General features: G+C 40.8%; 1 protein-coding gene across 3 annotated transcripts in view; it reads left to right on the top strand.

Annotated features, from left to right (window-relative positions):
- The window catches only part of LOC121925404 (glypican-5-like), a 715,763-nt gene that overhangs the window by 314,026 nt on the left and 381,954 nt on the right, over nucleotides 1-19,783 (top strand). For all 3 annotated transcript variants that reach the window (XM_042457518.1, XM_042457516.1, XM_042457517.1), the window contains exon 3: nucleotides 14,471-15,165. In XM_042457518.1, the coding sequence (XP_042313452.1) occupies nucleotides 14,471-15,165 (695 nt within the window). The remainder of the gene's footprint in view (nucleotides 1-14,470; nucleotides 15,166-19,783) is intronic.

The raw sequence follows: 19,783 nt of genomic DNA, 5'->3' as shown, positions 1-19,783 counted from the left end.
GGAGGTTGGATGGGCATCTCTAAGGAGTGCTTTTGTTGTGTTGCAGGAAGTTGGACAGGATGGCCACTGCTGTTCCTTCCAACTCTAATGATGTTAATTTGTGGAAGGCACAGACAGTGTACCAACCCGTATACAGAGGCTGGAATACAAATAATCTCAAATGTTTTGCAACACAACAATCCTTCACAAACTTTTCTTCAATGCTGATTATGCTTCACCTATCTTTTCTAGGTGGAGAGAGTGTGGACATTTCAGGTGATTTTTGACCCATCCAGTTATGGTCCTATTTTTTTTACGGGGCATTATATATATATATGGTCTGTGTGAGAGAGTGCTGCAGCAGTCCCAGGATAAGGAATTATTTTTGTTGCTCTGTTGTTCATGTTATATTTCCAATAAATCTTGTAAAAGATCTGAAGTGATGGACAAATAATTTACTTTTGAGGCAAGGTATTCTTAGTGGTTCCGATCAAAAGGTCATCCTTTGTAGAGGAGCACGAAGCATAGTCCCTAGGATGGAATTCAGTGTCTGTCTGGCCTTCCATTTATACTGTTAACCTTTCATCCTGCCTGGTCATGAAGACCTATCTGTCACTGAAAATACTGGGGCAACTATACTATATATATCTTCCACAACTTGGACATCACATGAAAATGCTTTTATTGTGCAGACAAAATTTACTTCCTCCACTGAAGCTTACATTTTCCTTTTCTTAGTATGTATCATCTGGAAGTCATATGCAGGATTTATGATAACACTGCCTTTGTCCCAGCCATCCTTTTGGGGAACTTCCTTAAGTTTCTCAAGGCTGGATTCAGTTGTAAAGATATAACCACTGTAGAACTTATGTAAAACTGAGTTTGTGAAATGCTCTGTATCTGGTATGATTTACACAGGTGTAAAGCAAGCTTAAATCTACTGAAGTAAGTGGAGTTAGAACATGGAGAAACCAAAATCAAAATACATTTCTAGTTTTAATCCCCTTTTAAGGCAAATAAATTAATCTGCATCCTATAGAAGGTAAAGACTCTTGAGCAAAATCTTTCAGTCTTCATTATAATGACTATATCTCTTGGGAATGTGTTGTTTCCTGCTAAAACATTTTAAATAAGTCTGCTACTGTAGAGACAAGTACATAATTTGGGGGTAATCTTTTTGTGTGTGTCATGAATTAAGCATTGCATCATTTTTATTGTCTGTTACTGTTAGGAGTCAGCTGAGTTCTCTAGGGTAATAGCTCATTAGCTACCCAGCACGGAGGTTCCTTATGCTTCCCATGCATACTCAAAGAAAATGTGGACTCTTGTAATTATTTGGCTCATCTCCAAGAGCTAATTTTAAAAGACTGGCAGTTGAGACATGAAGTTTCCAGAGGTGAGCAGTGTTTGATCAGCTGTGTTTGGGCATCACAGATGCAACATCAGCTGCAATGTCAAGCATGCTGAGAGAGTACATGATAAAATATTTGAACAGGATTCTCTCCATGCAGGATGACTTTGACCTGTAGGAATATTTCATGAAAGATTTGGCAGTCTTTATGTATATTTTAGAAATGGAACAGTTTGTCTGCAGTCTTATTGCACTTTATATTTTCATTCAAGAAGAGAGACCGAGCACCTGTGCTAATTTTCCCATCTGCTTTAAAATTATAGAGGGACTCAGTTGGTCAAATAATAACCAAGAAAGAGACAGCATTTAAACTTATCCAAGGCAGTTTACAGACCGCCCCTTTGGGGCGGCCTGTACCCACTCCTTTTCCCGACGGATCGGGGCTTCAGCTGCCACAGCAGCAGCCCTGAGGCCCCGATCCGCTGCTTTTCCAGGCTGTGGGGAAGCAGCAAAAGGTCGCTTCCCCGTGGCCTAGAAAGGGGTGTCCTTGGAGTTTCAAGCCCCAAGGATACCCCAACACATTGGGGAAAGGGAGAAAGGGGCCAGTCGGCCCCTTTCTCCTTTGTGTTGCTGGCGCAACTGTGTAAAGGCTGCACCAGTGACACAAAACCCAGAAGGAGCTCCAAATTGGAGCTCCTTCCGGCGCCACGGAAAGGGCGCCACAGGTGCCCTTCCACAGCACCAGGACGTCCCGTCCCGCGCCACTCCATTTGGAGGTGGCGCGGTTGTGACATCCTAATGGCGGCACCCATGTAGAATGGGTACCGCCATTTTGTACGTACCCTGTAAGTACTAGGGATGGGGGCGTCTGAAAGAGATGCCCCCGGGCAACCCTAGTATGTACAGAGTACGTATTAGGGTGCCCATCTGTAAAGGGCCCTAAATTCAGGTATATTTTGATCTGCTTGAGCTTCTGTTATATTAGAAAACTTTGCATTTGTGTAAATGTGAAAAGCATATTTTGTAAACCAAAACAATAACAATAACAGCAAAACAGCATCCATAAAACAGCCTTAACAGAAGGCATATAAGCACACAAGAGGAACTGTGCAGAATCAGACCAAGGCCTAAATCCAGTTGTTAGTTATAGCTGGAGTAAAACCACTGAATTGATTAAAACAATGCAAAACTGATGCCAACACTTAATATAAATTGTTTTGATTCAATTGGTCTACTCTTATTAGAACTAAAACTTGGTTGTAGGTGCAAAAGACTATTTAGTCTTGTTTTCTGTTCCTACTGTGGTATACCAGTTGCCTATGGGAAACCTGTCAGCAGAACATGAGTGCAAAAGCACTCTTCTCATATTCTCCAGCAAATGATATGGAGAGGCATACTACCTCTTGTGTTTGAGAGTGTGTGTGTGTGTGTGAGTGAGAGAGAGAGAGAGAATGAGCATGATAGCACAACATTCTTGAAGCTTCTGGTGAGACTGGTTTTCTTAGTGCCCAAGTAGTTGGCTGCCTGGATTTTTTATATGTTTTATCTTGTTTTGGTGCAAAAGTGTGGTGTAAATGTAACAATGTGTGAATATATATAAATAATTGGAACAATGTTAACTTAAAAGGATACTCAAGAGATCTTAAATGCCAGATAACATTTTAAAAGGTTTAACTGAAAGAACAATAAAACAAATAGCTGTTTCTTGTATATAGTGTTGTCTCTTATCTAATATGTTTTCAATTAGAATTCAAAGACATAATTGTGTTTATCCAGATCAGTATGGGCATTGTAGCACTGTTGAGACTAATTGGAAATCATGCCCTGGGAGGAGTGACTGAGGGAGCTGGGTATGTTTAGCCTGAAGAAGAAAAGGTTAAGAGGTGATATGATAACTCTGTTTAAATATTTGAAAGGATATCTTACTGAAGATGGAGCAAGTTTGTTTTCTGCAGCTTCAGGGAATAGGACCTGGAGCAATGGATTAAAACTATAGAAACAGATATTTCACCTCAACATTAGGAAGAAACTCCTGACAATAAATGCTGATCAACATTGAAACATACTCCCTGGGAGGGTGATGGAGTCTCCTTCTTTGGAGATTTTTAAACAGAGGCTGGATGGCCATCTGTCAGGAGGAGTGCTTTGATTGTGTATTCCTGCACAGCAGGGGTTGAATTTGATGGCTCTTGTGATTTCTTCCAACTCCATGATTCTGTGATAACTGAGAAAAAGAAAAACTTGGGAGCATAAGCAGTCATAGATATCTGTCTACAGGGACATCAGACTCATGGAATTACAACAAGCATTCTTCAAGCTACGATATATGAAGTGAGAAAACAATCAAATAAACAAGACGAGACTTGTACCCAGGAGTAATCCATTACTAAACAGATTGAAGACAGAAAATGACATAACCCCCAGTTCTTAACTGAGACCACTCAGATGTATCATCAATGAACTACAACCTATTCTGGATAGTGATGCAGCCCTGTCAAGGAACTTTATTGCATAGTGTTATGATAACGTTCCGGGAACCAAATGAGAATGGAACACAGCAAAGTTTACTGCACGGTTTGGTTCCCATTGAGTTCCCATTCTGACCTCAAAGTGTTCCAACAGCGTTCCAGGGTGAGAATGATGAGAAACAGTTCTGACAGATGGAACGTTATCATACCGGAACATGAAAAGTTAGTGCAGTAATCCTATCCGTTCTTATATCCGTTCTGTCAGTCCTCGTGTCCTGATTGGCTGAGACAATTTCCTCCTCTGCAGTCCTAGAGCGTCCAACTGGAAGTTGTCTGAGGTAAAAAGATGATAGAGTGATGACAGATGAAAAATGAACATAAATCAGATATTAGGAATGGGAATGCACAAAAACCAGTTGCAGAACATTTCACTTTTCCTGAGCATTCCATCTCAGACTTCAGAACATTTGTCATTGAACAACAACAACAAAGGAAGATAGGACAATTAAACAGCAGAATAGAAATATATCTTCAAGCTACAGTCCATCAACAATGTGCTGAACAAAGACATTGGCTTCTTGGTACACCATACTCATTCATTGTTTTGATGTTGTTGTTGTTCTGTGTCTTCAAGTCATTTCCAACATATGGAAACCCTAAGGTAAACCCATCATGGGGTTTTCTTGGCAAGTTTCTTCAGAGAGGGTTTGCCATTACCATCCTCTGGGGCTGAGAGACTGTGACTTACCCAATGTCACCCAGTGGGTTTACATGGTCTAGCCAGTATTAGGTCCCTGGTCCCCACAGTCATAGTTCAATGCTCAAACCACTACAGTTAATTCCCCAAGCCTCATGAGGGCCCTCTTGGCCAGTTCACGATATCTACATTCTCATTCCTAGGCAGCATCACACCACATTCCAATAACTCCCACTACCATTCATATGGTATGTACTTATCTACTTACCTTGGCTTTAGGCAATATTCTTCCTCCTGCCTTTGTTCCCCAGTGACAATAGTCAAAACTTGTCACCCCATCACCATACCTGGTAGGTTTGCATTTCTAATGCTATTCATATAGCTTGCTTATAAAACTCTGTACTGGACACTTTACTCCAAGCATCTCAGGAAGTAGACTGAAGTCTACAAAAGCTTATGTCTTTCTTTCTCTCAGTTAGTCTCAAAGGTGGTACAATTCCTCCTTTACATTTCTTCCCGTAGTTTCTTTTCTTTTCTTTTTAAGACTCCTATTTCCCTCCTTGTTCTTAGCTTGCTCTTTTTAATTTTATTTGTGATCCCTGCTTTTTCTTTTCATAGACAATCTATTGGCAATTCACAATTCTCTCGTCTCTTGTTCCCTTTTATATATCTCATATTTAAACTGTAACTATAAAGACAGACTTTGTCTTTCATTTCATGACATTTTTAACAATACCACATGGATTGTATAGAATAATTGCTATTTGCCTGCAATGCACATACTTTTCTTGTGGTGAAGGAAGTCATTTGCTCTGAAGATTCTTTTAATGGACAAGTGCATTGCTGCTTTGGGTAGAAGGGCCCTCTGAATCACAGTGTGACATTTATATACATTTTAGACAAAATTACCAGTAATAATAAACCACCAGCACTGTTGTTGTTCAAGTATCACAGTACTCCTAATTATCTCAGTAATCCTTACCACAATCTTTCTTTCTTTTTATTAAACATACAAAGACATGCATTTACAAGTGACAACATATATAAACATACACACATATGTACAAACCTTTCATGGGACAATATTATTTATGCTGATGCAGCTTTTGGATACTAGAGCCTTTAATTTGTGTCAGATACTGGAGTGCTCAGATATCAGAGCCTAGTAAGAGTTCTGTTAGATTCATTCAGGCAGAGGAGAAGTAAGGAGGGAGTTAGGTTTTCTCATTTACTTGCCTCTGTGTTGAAAATAGGGAAAATTCTTTCCACTGAAAGTGAGGAGAGGGTGAAAAAAAAATGTTGGGCTTCTGCTAGGACTGGAGCAGAGTGGGCTGGGGATTCAAAGACTCTCCCACCCTACTCACCTGTATCTTTTTTCTAAGCTCATGGAGAAAACCACCACAAGTACTTGCATGTTGTTGTGTGTATGGGATCTCTCTACCCCAGGACTGAAAAATCTGCTATATCCTATGGCTGCTAGGATTGCCCCTTAATGCAGGACAATTTCATTATTCCAGTCTTTTGAATGTGAGGGCAATCTGGTTATGACATCTGTTACTCCCTTGATCATCAGAGTTGATTCAACTGATCTGATTGCCTTGGCATGTGTCCCCTTCCTCCCTCACTGCTCCATGTGCATCCCTCTTGAAGTTGTGTGCTTGATGGAAGAGGACAACCATCCCAGACAGAAGGAATGTTGAAAATTTAAAATGAGAAGTGCTTTACTGTACATTAATGGACTATTCTTTGGTCAAGGCTGCACTCTCAGCTGCAATCTCTTGTTAGAACCACCAAACAAGCTCAAAGTCCATTGGTATTCCAGTACTTGGTATACTGGTACTGTATACTGGTATTACAATGTATTGGTATTGCAGTATTTAATTGGAATTGTGTTGAGGGAAGATAAATTGCCAAAGCTGGTTGTGATGGTGAGTTTAAATGGAGCTTTCAGAGCTTCTACAATCAACACCATGCCACACTGTTTCCAGTGAGAAGACACTATCACTTGGTGATTTTTATGCATTTTTAGTAAGGCAAGGGTACTGTCTAATTAACACCTCAGAAAAACATTGTAGGGGCCCCTAATTAAAATTAATATGGAGTTAGTCACTTCACATTTGAAATTTTCAACATTTGTTAATCAAAACTGGCATCCTCTGTTTTTCTAACAAAGTTGAGTATTGGATTGATAAATTGCTTATCAAGGGTTCCAGGAAAGTGTATTGAGAGCACATCATTAATAAAGCTCCAAACAATATGGAGTAAGTTGTCTCCTTTGTACAATCAGAGCGGAAATTCTTCTTTGTGTCAGAATTTATTCATCGGCACACAGTGCCATTATTCCTAATTAGAAGACTGGGAATACCATTCCAGCAATTTGCTTGTCTGAAACCATTTCATGGAGCCTTATAACTATGGACAAACAAAATGCCTTTAGGATTAGAGATTGTAAAGAAGTGGCTGTTCTCATTTGTTTTAGTCCAACCAAACAGCGGATGCTGATTCATAAGCATTTCAAGTATGTACATATGCTTAACAGCAAATGAGTCTTAACCAAAATATGTTGTGACTTCAGATCATTTTCCTTTACTGTTTCTTCTGATGATACATACAAAACAACATATGTGACATTACTCAAAATTTCTCCATGTTGATAATTACGTGTATTTGCTGAATAAACTTTAGCATTTTTGAGGAGGAAAAAAAAACCATGAAGAAAAGTAACTGATTGAAAAAATCTGTTTCTAAAATTAAAAATACAGCCTCTTTAAAAAGTACAATGAGAATAAGAAAATGAATTTGTTGTTTGACATATGTATATATGTAAACTGACTCTCTCTCTCTCTCTCTCTCTCTCTCTCTCTCTCTCTGTGTGTGTGTGTGTGTGTGTGTGTGTGTGTGTGTGTGTAACAGACTACTCAGATTTTGGTGATATCTATTTTATATTATTGACATATTTGTTTTAAATGACTAGCTTGCTTGTTTCCTTTTTATTTTTATTGTCCACAGCATAAATACAGTACATATTTACATATATTCATTTTGTATACAGAACTTTTCAAGGCATGTTATCCCTATACCCCATCCTGCCCTTTCCCCCTTCCAAAAATTGTATTTCATTGCTGGTGTAGGCTTTAACGGCTCTCTTATTATTTATTCTTCCTTCCATACAAAAATTTCTATCCTTCCACCTCCTCTAAATCATCTTCTCTGTTATTATTCTGTTTTCCAGTCATATTCTTGCTCCTATAAACCAATTTTCTTACTACTTTCTAGTCACAATTAATTGTAATAAACAATTGATATTAACATATAGTCTTATATAAAATAATATAAATTATTTCTATGTACTGTCATATGTCATTTTGTATGTTTATATTATATTATTAAGTTTAATATACATTTGTGAAGTTACATCCTGATAACTAAAGAGAGCAGTCACCATTCACCTCCAAGCAGTCTTGGAGGAAACTGCTTATCTAGGTCCATTTCAAACCAGATGTAGGACAGAATACGGAGTTGATACTGCCATGGTTGCCTTAGTTTATGACCTCTGTCTGGGCATCAACAGGGGAAATATGACCCTGTTGGTGCTTTTGGACCTCTCAGCGGCCTTCGATACCATCAACCATGGTATCCTTCTGGAATGCTTAGGAGAGTTGGGAACTGGGGACACTGCATTACAGTGGTTCTGTTCCTATCTCTCAGGCAGATTCCAGATGGTGATGCTGGGAGACAATTGCTCTTCTAAAAGACAGCTAAAATCTGGCATCCTTCAGGGCAGTCTCCTATGCTATCTAACATTTACATGAAGCCACTGGGTGAGATCATCCAGAGATACGGGACGGGGTTTTAGTACACTGATGATACCCAGATATGTTTCTCTATGTCTCAAACTGTTGCAGTGACTAAGGATGACTTCTCTCCTCTGAATGCCTGTCTTAAGGCAGTAATAGACTGGATGAGGGAAAACAGACTCAAACTGGATCCAGATAAAATGGAGGTACTTGCTATAGGGACCCCTAATCCGGGAATGGAGATATGTCAACCAATTCTGGATGGGGTCACACTTCCCATGAAGGACTGTGTTTGCAGCTTGAGGGTGCTCCTGACTTGTCTCTCCAGCTGACAGCACAGATAGGCATGATGGTCAGGAGTACCTGTAATCAGCTTCGGCTAATATGCCAGCTGCGACCCTTTCTGGAGCTAGGCAACCTAGAAACAGTAGTACATGCTCTGGTAACCTCTTGACTTGACTTATGCAACGTGCTCTACATGAGGCTACCGTTGTGCCAAGTTTGGAAATTTCAATTGGTGCAAAACATGGCAGCCAGGTTGGTCGCAGGGACATCTAGAACCGACCATATAACACCTGTCCTAAAATCTCTCCATTGGCTGCCAATTAGTTTCCGGGCACAGTAGAAGGTGTTAGTTATATATAACCTTTAAAGCCCTACATGGCCTGGGTCGGACTACTTGCCTTCCTTCACATAATCTACCCTGCACACTTAGGTCCTCTGGGAAAAATTTGCCACATCCTAAGAAGACCAGATTGGCTGCGGTCACCCAGAGGGCCTTTTCTTCTGCTACTCCTAGGTTATGGAATGACCTGCTGGAGGAGATCCATCACATTACCACTCTAGAAGCCTTTAAAAAGGCTACTAAGACAGATCTCTTCCGGCAAGCCTTTCCAGATTAGCCTCGCCTCCACTGATATTGATAGCCTCCATGTACCCCAAGAAAGACAAACGTCTCACCTCTAATTACCTCTAATTTTAGCTAATTTTATTTTTTTTCTGTTAATTAGTATTTTATATTTTGTTTATTTTATACTGTTATTATTTTTAGTTTGTTACTTTTTATGATTGGAAGGGGGTTGTGGTAGGGGATTAATTAGAATTGTGGATTTTAATTGTATATTGTATTTTATTGTTATTCTCATTTGTTGTAACCTGCCTTGATCTGCAGGGAGAGGTGGGCTATAAATAATAAAATAAAATAAAATGTATTATTATTATTATTATTATTAACTAACTAATTTTGTTGTATACATTTATAGGTTTATTTTTAACATCATGAGTTATCTATATCTTTTCGTAAAAGCTTATCGGATTCATATAATCTTCCCAACTTTTTATTGAGTTATCCTTAATAAAACAGGATAATCTGTCCATTTCCATTGTGTCTAATATTTTCATTAACCACTCATCTATTGATGGTGTTGTTTCCTCCCTCCATCTCCTTGCTAAAACCATTCTTGCAGCCAATATTAAATACAATATACTTTTCAGTTGATTTCTTAGTTCTTAGTTCCCAACTGAACTAACTATGAACTAAGAAATTGCTTTTTTCCTATCAAATAAAGTTTCTTTGAACATTACTTACAGCTGAAAAAAATTAAATAGAGATGTCTTGGCAAATACCAACTGTTTTATTGGAGCAGAGTGGTGTTGTTAACGATATTACAGTTATCGTAGTGTCAGTCTTTCCATTATAAACCCCTTTTTCAGAATTTTACAGCTCAGTTGTAAAAGGCTGCCTCAAGCTGCATCTTGGCAAGCCAGGCCTCTGTGTCAGAGTGAAACTTTTAAAATTTCATTTTCCCTCCCAGGCTTCCTACGATTACAAAACCATTTGGTGTTATAAATTATTACAATCTGGTAAAAGTTATCCAGTCTGCTTCAAATGATCTAACTCAGTGCCCTCTGATTTTCCTGACTTGTGGTCACTCTGCTCAAACTCATAGCATTGCTACCCTGCAAATGGAAACCTTGATAAGTGCACCTTTAAATCCCATAGTGTAGCAGGGGACCAGGCAGTCATGGCTCCTCCCATTCAGTCCAACCTCTGTCTTATTGTCTTATCCTGATACTTTTCTTTAACTCATGAGAGGAGAAACCTGAAGTGATATTTGTGATGTCTAGGGGTGCATCTACACTATAGAAATAATGCAGTTTGACACCACTTTAACTGCCATGGCTCCATACTATAGAATCCTGGGGGTTGTGGTTTTGTGAGACACCAGCACTCTTTGACAAAGGCCAAAGGCCTTGCAAAGCTAAAGATCCCAAGATTCCATGGGATGGAGCCACAGCACTTAAAATGGTGTTGAACTGCACCACAAGTACAACACAACTTTAGTTGAATGGTGTTCCTTAGATTACCAGGCTATTTCACTGAATATCTGTTATATTCTGTACTGGAGAGATTTACTGGGTGGGGGGGGGGGGGGGGGCACACTTGCCATAAGACCATGTTTGTAAAAATGCCCAAAGTAATGATGGAAAAGATAGCCGTTTGTACAGCTCCTCTGCTACCACCTTTGCTAAAATTTCTATGTGACTTCCTTTCGGTCAAAGCTGGAGCAGGATGTGAAGGCTGTATGGGTCGGTTAAGGGGTCAGTGGAGCATAGTAGTGGTACTTTTTTCAAATCATGTTTGTGAACAGAAGATATAAGGGGCCAGGAAATCCCCAGTTGTGTATTAGACATTGTAGTGAACATCTGTGTTGGAAAAGAGTCAGCTTTCTCTTTGTGAGACTCTTTGCTATGAGTCTATCTACAGTATACTGTAAATCTACATTATCTACAGTTACAAAAAATTGAATACACTTTAACTGCCCTGACTCAGGCATGGTTGCCAGGTGAAATAAGGGATAATGCTCCAGTTCCTTTCATTGTTGTGCAGAAGAGGTCAAGCGACACCCACTGAAGTCCACTCTTCTACAACAACAACAACAACAACAACAATAATAATAATAAATTTTATTTGTATTTCCCACCTCTTCCTGTGGATCAAGGTTGGATTACAACCATAAAACAGCAACAACATCTAAAATCCATACAATAAAACAATAATGTCGCTCAGAAAATACAATTCAGAACAATAAAATAATCATCTAAAATACACAGGTACGACCAGAAGTGGGGTTTTTCCTTAGTTCTTTATAAAAGATTGGTAGGCCCACCGGAAGAGATCTTTTTAAGTCCCTTCTTGAAGACATCTAAGGTGGTGATAAGACGGGTCTCTTTCCGACAAGTTGTTCCATAGCTTGGGGGCTATGGCTGTGTACACTCTGTGGGAAGTTGTTGATAACCTGGTCTTTGAATAGTCTAATAGATTCTTCTCAGATGTTCTGAGAGTGCAGGGCAGATTATGTAGGGCAGGGGTAGGCAACCTGCGGCCTGCGGGCCGGATGCAGCCCGGCGAGGCCCTGGGAGCGGCCCCAGCCCGGTCCTGCCACCAATTGCTGCCGGGGCCTTTGGGGGGCAATTGTCTATAGAAGCCTCAGAAACATGCATTTATATTAACATTTTTAAAAAAATCAGCAAATTTTTTTGCGTGTCCTCCATTTTTTAAAAAAAGTGTCTTCCATTTCAAAATTTTGTCCTACATTTGTCCTGGTTTATTTATATATCTAATTTTTTAAAAAAATATTTAATTATATATTTTTTGGCTTAGGCCCCCCAGTTGTCTGAGGGACAGCAACCTGGCCCCCGGCTCAAAAAGGTTGCCTACCCCTGCTGTAGGGAGAGGCGTTCCCTCAAGTAACTTGGGCCCAAGCCATATAGGACTTTAAAGGTAATTACCAACATAGTTTTTTGTGGGTTTTTCAGGCTATGTGGCCATGTTCTAGAAGATTTTCTTCCTGACGTTTTGCCAGCATCTGTTGCTGGCATCTTCAGATAAAGCTTGCCTGGAAAAAGTGGGTCTATATATACCGTGTGAGCCTGGGAATGCAGGAGTGATTTGCATGTGTATTGTACTGTGCTGATGGCAGACCTCAGGCTGGGAGGCTAATGCAAAAGAGGATTAGTGTCTGCTGGGAAAACCCCTGACTCTGAGTGGTTTCTCATTTGCATTTGCTGGGTCCTTATTTTGCTATTCTTCAGGACTGGTGGCCAAATTTTGTTCACTTTAAAGGTTTCTTCTTTCCAGTTGAACTTATCCAGATGTTTGTGGATTTCAATGGCTTCCCTGTGCATCCTGACATGGTAGTGGTTGGCATGGTCCAGAATTTCAGTGTTTTCAAACAATATTTTATGCCCAGGATGGTTTGTGGCATGTTCTGCTACTCCTGATTTTTCTGGCTGGCCCAGTCTGCAATGTCTCTCATGTTCCTTGATGACCAACACTTTGTATTGCACCCAAAAGCTAATTGGCAACCAGTGAAGAGATTTTAGCACTGGTGTTATATGGTCTGACCTAGATGTTCCAGTGACCAATCTGGCTGCCGCATTTTGAACCAATTGAAGCTTCCAAACTTGGTACAAAGGTAGTCACAAGTAGAGTACATTACAGAAATCTAAGCGAGATATTACTAGTGCATGTACCATTGTTTCAAGGTCCTTTTGATCCAGGTAGGGATGCAGTTGGCGCATTAGCTGAAGCTGGTACCAAGCACTCCTGGCCATCGCATCCACTTGAGATGATAACTGTAGAGTTAATGGTACAAGAGCCCTATCCCTTATTTTATCTGGCAGTCCAGGCTGCTTGTATGAATCTTGGGATTTGTAGTTTGATGAAACACCTAGAATTGTCCTCTAGAAAGCTCCAGTGTACTCCGATTGTACAATATAGCTGTCCAGGAGAGAGCTCTAAATATCTCAACATACTATTCCACAATGTCATTGGATGAGCCATGACAATTAAAGTGGCATCAAACCTGTGCAGAGTAGACACACTTTAAGAGAAACTTGAATACTTTATTGTATATCCTAGTATACACAGCAACAACCCATGTTCTTGGGTTGTTGCTGATGTTCAACAGAAACTGCTTTTTGATGATAGTTTGTTATTTTGTACAAAGCTAAATACTTTTCATCCCATTTGTCCAGGTAATTACAATTAAATTGAAGTGATTGAAGTGTTGACAAGATGGTTTCATTAGTGTTGTATAGACACCAGGCTGAAATCTATTTCACATGTTATTTTTCAGTTCATCTGTGCTAGTTAAAATGAGTATAATCTTGGAATTCAGAGATTCAAATTATAAAACCCATTAATCATGATATTTGTTGGGCAACCTTTGACTTCAAGACTCTTTCATTCCAGCCCCATACTTCTCTACCCCACAGTGTTGTTCTTTGAGGATAAAGAGCAGAAGAAGCAAGCCACATAGCTTTCTTGAGTTCACTGCAAGAAAGGTGGAAAAGGTAGCCCTAAGCCCTAAATGGAAATACCAGGTTTGAAACTGGCAGCTTTTCTGCTGATGTCATGTTACTCAATGCAGAGCTATGACCCCTTTCTCTGGTTTAATACTGGGATCTATTTGTATGTACCCAGTCTTCATCTTGTAAGGAAGAGCATAGAATTTTAGCCCCTTAGGATTATTGTATGGACTTGAATCTGTTAGGGATGGACAGAATATTTCTTATTGTTTCTTCTCAGGTGAAAAAATGGGTTGCTCAACAATTGGGAAACCCCATTGGAAAAGATAACAGATGAATGAGATTCTTGTACAATTTTCCCCCAGTTTTTAAACATCCTGAAGCATTGTGGATGAATTATTCTGTGTAAAAAAACTGACTGTACACACAAACCCCATTTTCTGTGTGAAAAACATTGCTTCCTGTGCAGGACATGTTTTGAACAAATAACCACATGTGTTTTTTTTCCCCTACAGAATAATTCTTGCACAAAATTCAGGACTCTCAATATGGGGAGAACACTGTGGAAGAATATTCATTTCTCTTACAGAGGGGAGAAAGCTACCACAATGATGTGACCTTGCATGCCAGGATGAAAAATAGTCAAGGGCAACACTACTACTACCATTAAAACAAACTGTCAGAATTAGTTGGTTTCTACCATTCCTCAAGTGCTGTAATCTTTACAGTAGAAATAAAATGTCCAATAAGTTTGTAAACTACCTGAGCTATAATCTATAGTCATATAATTTTATAATCCATGTTGCTGAGTGGTGTTAACAAAGAACTGACCTCTCTTCACCTTTTAATGTCTCTGTTTCTGCAGCTACCTTTGAGTCCTTGCTTCACTTTGCGGAGAACCACACAACTTCTCTGTTTGAGACTGTCTACAGATCTATGTCGAAGGAAGCAGCAGAGCCAGTCAAGGAGCTCTTTACAGACATCTCTCTCTACCTCTTGGGTGCTCAAACCAGAGTGGAAAGAGCTTTTTTCCGGTTCTTTGACAGCCTCTTCCCTTTGGTTTACAGCCGCCTAATAAACCCAGGAATTACAGATTTGTCAGAGGAGTACACAGAATGCCTGCGCTTAACACGACAAGATGTAAATCCATTTGGACGATATTCTAAAGAAGTGGTTACAGAGTTAGCTAAGTCTCTCAGGGCAAGCAGAGTATTCAACCAAGCCCTTGGGATGGGCACTGAAGTGCTGAATGCAACTGAGCATGTGACTTTGACAAAGGAGTGTACCCGGGCACTAGTGAAGATGCAGTATTGCCCTCATTGCCAGGGCCTGACACTAATAAGGCCTTGCGAAGGGTATTGTCTAAATGTAATGAGGGGCTGTTTTGCCAGTGTATCTGAATTAGATGCTCCATGGAGGGAATACATTTATACCCTGGAATATCTCACCAATGAAATGGCTGGAACTCATGATCTGGAATTGACACTTTTGGGTATCCGCTATTCAATCAATGAGGCCATTTTGCATGCACAACTGAATGGACCACAGCTATCTGCAACTGTAAGTATTATATACCTCAATTGTCTGCAAATCCCTGTTAGCACTTTTAACACTGGTGAATATATACTGATTCTCATTGTTGTTTATTGCTTTTGAGAACAACCTCAGTTGTTGACAGGGCCTTCTTCTTTGCCCTGCACATTTGACAATATCAGGCCATTAGTAGAAAGTTCACTAAAACAGCCTCTTTTAAAAGGAAACAAGGAGGCTCCTTGGGGAATACTACATCAGAATATTAGTAACTATGATGGTCTCACAGAAGAAAAAATGCAGAAGAAATAAGATAATTAGGAAAGGGCACTATTAATTGAGGAGTTAAGGTCATGCTTATTAACTAAAAAAACTATAAAACAACACTCACACACATACATACATGCACACTAGAAGTGTATAGTCTTGAAATTAACAATTACAGATACTGATGCACACACACACACACATTATACATTTTGTGCTACCTCCCAGGCACAGCTATGCCTGGAGCAGTGGCCATTTTTCACCTTTCCCTTCATCCCTAGTGGGCTATAAAGGGCCAAAACCTGAACTGACATGACATTATACATTACAAGCATGCTTTGCTATATGTAACCTCCCGTAGCAAAGGTTCTTTTTACAAAGAAGAATTCTGGAACCTGCTTCTCCATCCATATTTCCCCCAAAACCAGAATAGCCAGGGAAGCCCAATAGTGTCCAGGCAGGAGTCCTGGATTCTGTATTACCACTGCCTCCACGAGTCAGCACTTCATTAGTCAGGTGACTCAGGTAGGATACAGACCACCCCTTTGGGGCGGCCTGCACCCGCCCCTTTCCCCAACGGATCGGAGCCTCAGCTGCCCCAAAGGCCCTGATCTGCTGCTTTTCCTGGCCTTGGGGAAGTGACAAAATGCCACTTCCCCATGCCTGGAAAGGGGTGTCCTTGGGGCTTCATGCCCCAAGGACACCCCGACAGCGGCGGGGAAAGGGAGAAATGGGCCGCTTGGCCCCTTTTTCTCTGTATCGCTGGTGTAGTCATTTAAAGGCCGCGCCAGCGACATGCGCGGCAGAAGCAGCGTACAAAACAGAGTTCCTTCTGGTGCTGCTGAAAGGGCGCCACAAGTGCCCTGCAGCGGTGCCAGGACATCACATCTGCGCTGTGTTGTTTGGCTGCGGCGCGGCCGTGGCGTCGTAATGGCGGCACCCATGTAGAAAGGGCACCGCCATTACCACGCCTCGGCTACATACTAGGGTTGCAGTGCGTCTGGAAAGGATGCCCCGAGGCAACCCTAGTACGTATTCAGGCCAGCACTTTGCACCAGTCTGGATACCGCCTCAGCCACCTTTTCCCAGCTTAAGAGGCTTCCTCTCCTACATCAATGAGCTTTAATTTCCCTACCCTTCACAACATTCCAAATTTGTGGCCAGAACTCCTCAGAGTGAAATGGTGGCCTTGCCAGTAGCTCCCTCTAGGAAGCCAGAAGCAAGCAGGGGATGGACTGCAACTGTTTTTCATGTAGCCAAGACACAGAGTCAGGATAAGTGATTGTGTATGGAGGCAAGCCAGAGAGATTTAATTTCTTGGGAACCCCTTCCCACTTGCAAAGGCATAGCTTCCCAGCCACAAGCCTTATTTATTCACCCATCTTTTGTGTTGTAGGAGCCTATCCATATTCTCTTCATGTTATTTCTGCCTCTTGTACCAAAGTTTGTTTTAAAAAAAGTAATACCCAAGGTAATGTATACTTTGTTTACTAAGGTATACCTGTACTTCTGGTTTCATTTTCAGATGGGCCATTTTGGGATGTGCAGGGACTTGTAAGGATGTTCTGGGGAGCACAAAAACAGAGGCCACAGGAGAGGACAGAGAGGCACTTTCACCCCTCCTGCTCCTCCATGAGCAGGCCTCTTCCCTAGGAAGAAAGCCCTAGTGGGACCTAAAGGTCATACTTTCCCCACTCTGCTCTAAGGGTTTCTTGACTTATTAGTTTTAAAGGCTATCTTAGTTCAAATGTGCTGCTATGGTGGTGAATGACAAATACAATGATCAAAATGGCTGCTCCTTCTGATAGTTAGTGGCAGGGATTTGTTTTTAATGTAAAAAGAGGAAGAAAACAAATGGGACAATTATAGTTGTAGTTGTCATGCCTGTATATATATATATGTCTGTGTGTGAGAGAAAGAGACATTGTGTGTGAGATAAATGACATTTTTGTTATTCAGGAGTATTTGTTGGCTGATTCTGGCAAAAACTCTTAACTTTTTATTCCCACTCTCCAATTGTGTGGGTTTTTTTTTTAAAAAGACATATTGGATCAAAAAAAATGTCCCAGGGGACATATGTACATCTATTGTTGTAGATCGCAGCATGATTTTTGGCCATTTTTGTGATGACATGTAACATTATGGAAGCTGCAGTGTTTGCATTCTGGAAGGTTTCAGTGGCATCACTAACTATGGTTTGACTTGGTGTGGAGGGCTGCCAGAGGGGCTGGGGGTGGTCTGCCCTACCCAGTCCCACTAACTTGCTCACCTGCTCCTCTCTCCAGTCTCCCATTCACTTGCCACCTGGCCAGACCCTGCAGTAGTTGCCAGATGGACTTTCTTGTCTCCCCAGCTGCTGTCTTGCCCCTCACCTGACCTGCCCAGAGAGGCTGGGCAAGTGAAGCCATGGGAGAAGACAGAGAGACACCCCTTCTGCTCCTCCATCACCAGGCCATTTCTCCAGGAAGAAAGACTGGTGACAGATCAACCCAGAAGGTTATGCATTTGCCCCTCATTTCTAGCTTTCCCATTCACCCACCAGCCTAGGACTGCCCAGGAAGGCCAGACAGGGGAGGCAGTGGGAGGGGATGGAAAGGGTGTGTGCTGCCCCTCCTCCTTTGCTACATTGGCTTCCTCCTTGCAGAGAGAACTAGAGCAGCAGAGCAGGGTGGGTGCTAGGTGTGCACACATTGAAGGAGAAAAGGGCCCCAACATGTGTTACCCCTCCAGTGTGGTCTACATTCCATGTGCACACACAACATGATGCCACTAGACGATTTCAAGATGGGTGGTGGGAAGGCAAAAGGCAAGGACAATTATTTCCTCCTTTTCTCCTCACTTTTCTCCTTTTTAAAGAAAACAGAGTTACAGCATTTCAGTCCATCACTGAAATAGCATCTTTGCACTGAAATGCTATTTCATTATTTCACTGATGCACTGTGACTTTAACAAAATGATAATAAATCAATAAACCCCTATGAGAACATATCATAACCTCAGCAAACCACTGCCCCCAGTTTTGTTTTTTTAAAAAAACACCCTCCCTATTGCTATGTTCAACAAAAAACAACTTCTCAAAAATAACATAAAGGAGCCTGCTGACAACTGGATGTGACAATGACAATTGTCAATACCCTGGAGAAATAAAGGAGATATACTGTGAGAGCTTATATTTCTTTAGAACAATCTGGAAGAGGCCACTGTAAGCTAGTTGTACTTCCTCAATATCTTTAAAAATGCACCTTCCTTAGATTATTAACAACATTCAAATTTATACTGTATAAATGTAGTCAATCTTTTATTTGCTTTGAAGGCAGAAAATTAGAACCAAAATGTTATGTTGTCAGCCTAATAGAAACTCATATTTTTCTGCTTGCAATCCTAATAGAAACCCATTAATCACTCCAGTTAGTGAAATATTTACTTAAAGTAATATCTTAGTTAAATAATAATAATATGCTGAGTAGTGTACCTTTCCTGTGCAGTTACCACTTCAACTATCTTGGCTGCATTCTAGAGAATCCTGGGATTTATAGTCTCATGACTATAATGAGAGAAAGACTATAGCATCCCCTCCCCACCGAATGACAGGAGAAAATTCTAAGTTTCTTTTTCTTTGTTGTTGTTAGCTGCCCTTGAATCGTCCCATGCTGTGGTGATTCTGTAGATGAGTCATGTCCAAGCTCTCCTGTACTCCACTGCTCCGCTCAGGTCCTGCAAATCTGTTCAAATACTCATTTGTTTGTCTTTTTGGTAACTTCAGCACTCTTCACCAGCACTACATCTTAGCAAACTTGAAAAACTAGGGTACCACTGGATACCATGACAGTTAATCACTGATGTAATTGTGTAGTGCAAAGGCAACCCAAGTGTCTCCTGTGGTATTAGTCAGTCTCCTACTGTTAGAATATCATTCAGGTTCTGGATGTATGCCCTTTTGTGTGGCTAAGACTTTTCAAAATTGCATGGTGTTGTTGTTCTGTGTGAAAAGTGCCTTGGTTGCAGCAGGCCTGCTGCTGTTTCCTTCTGTATTTCTGAGTACAGCATTGGAGAGGCAAAACACTGCAGCCAGAAACAAGAAATAGGATGGAAGAAGAGGAGAAATAAGTATTTTGTATGAAATGCCATGTAGTATTTGAAGGCATTGTGTAGCATGCCAACAGCTGAGCTGCTCAGCTACCTTTAGACTAAAGTGAATTAAGAGGGGGGTCACAAAGACAAACCCTAATGTACTTCACCTCATTGTAGGAACCTTACATTCATTTTATAAACTTTGCGGCCTATAATCTACAAACCCCCAATGTACTTCACCTCATTTTAGGAACCTTACATTCATTTTATAAACTTTGCGGCCTATAATCTACAAACCCCCAATGTACTT

The sequence above is a fragment of the Sceloporus undulatus genome, chromosome 3 (assembly GCF_019175285.1).
Source record: "Sceloporus undulatus isolate JIND9_A2432 ecotype Alabama chromosome 3, SceUnd_v1.1, whole genome shotgun sequence".
In the NCBI taxonomy this organism is placed as follows: Eukaryota; Metazoa; Chordata; class Lepidosauria; order Squamata; family Phrynosomatidae; genus Sceloporus; species Sceloporus undulatus.
The sequence above is the reverse complement of the archived record's forward strand: the minus strand, read 5'-3'. Positions and strand labels throughout refer to the sequence as shown.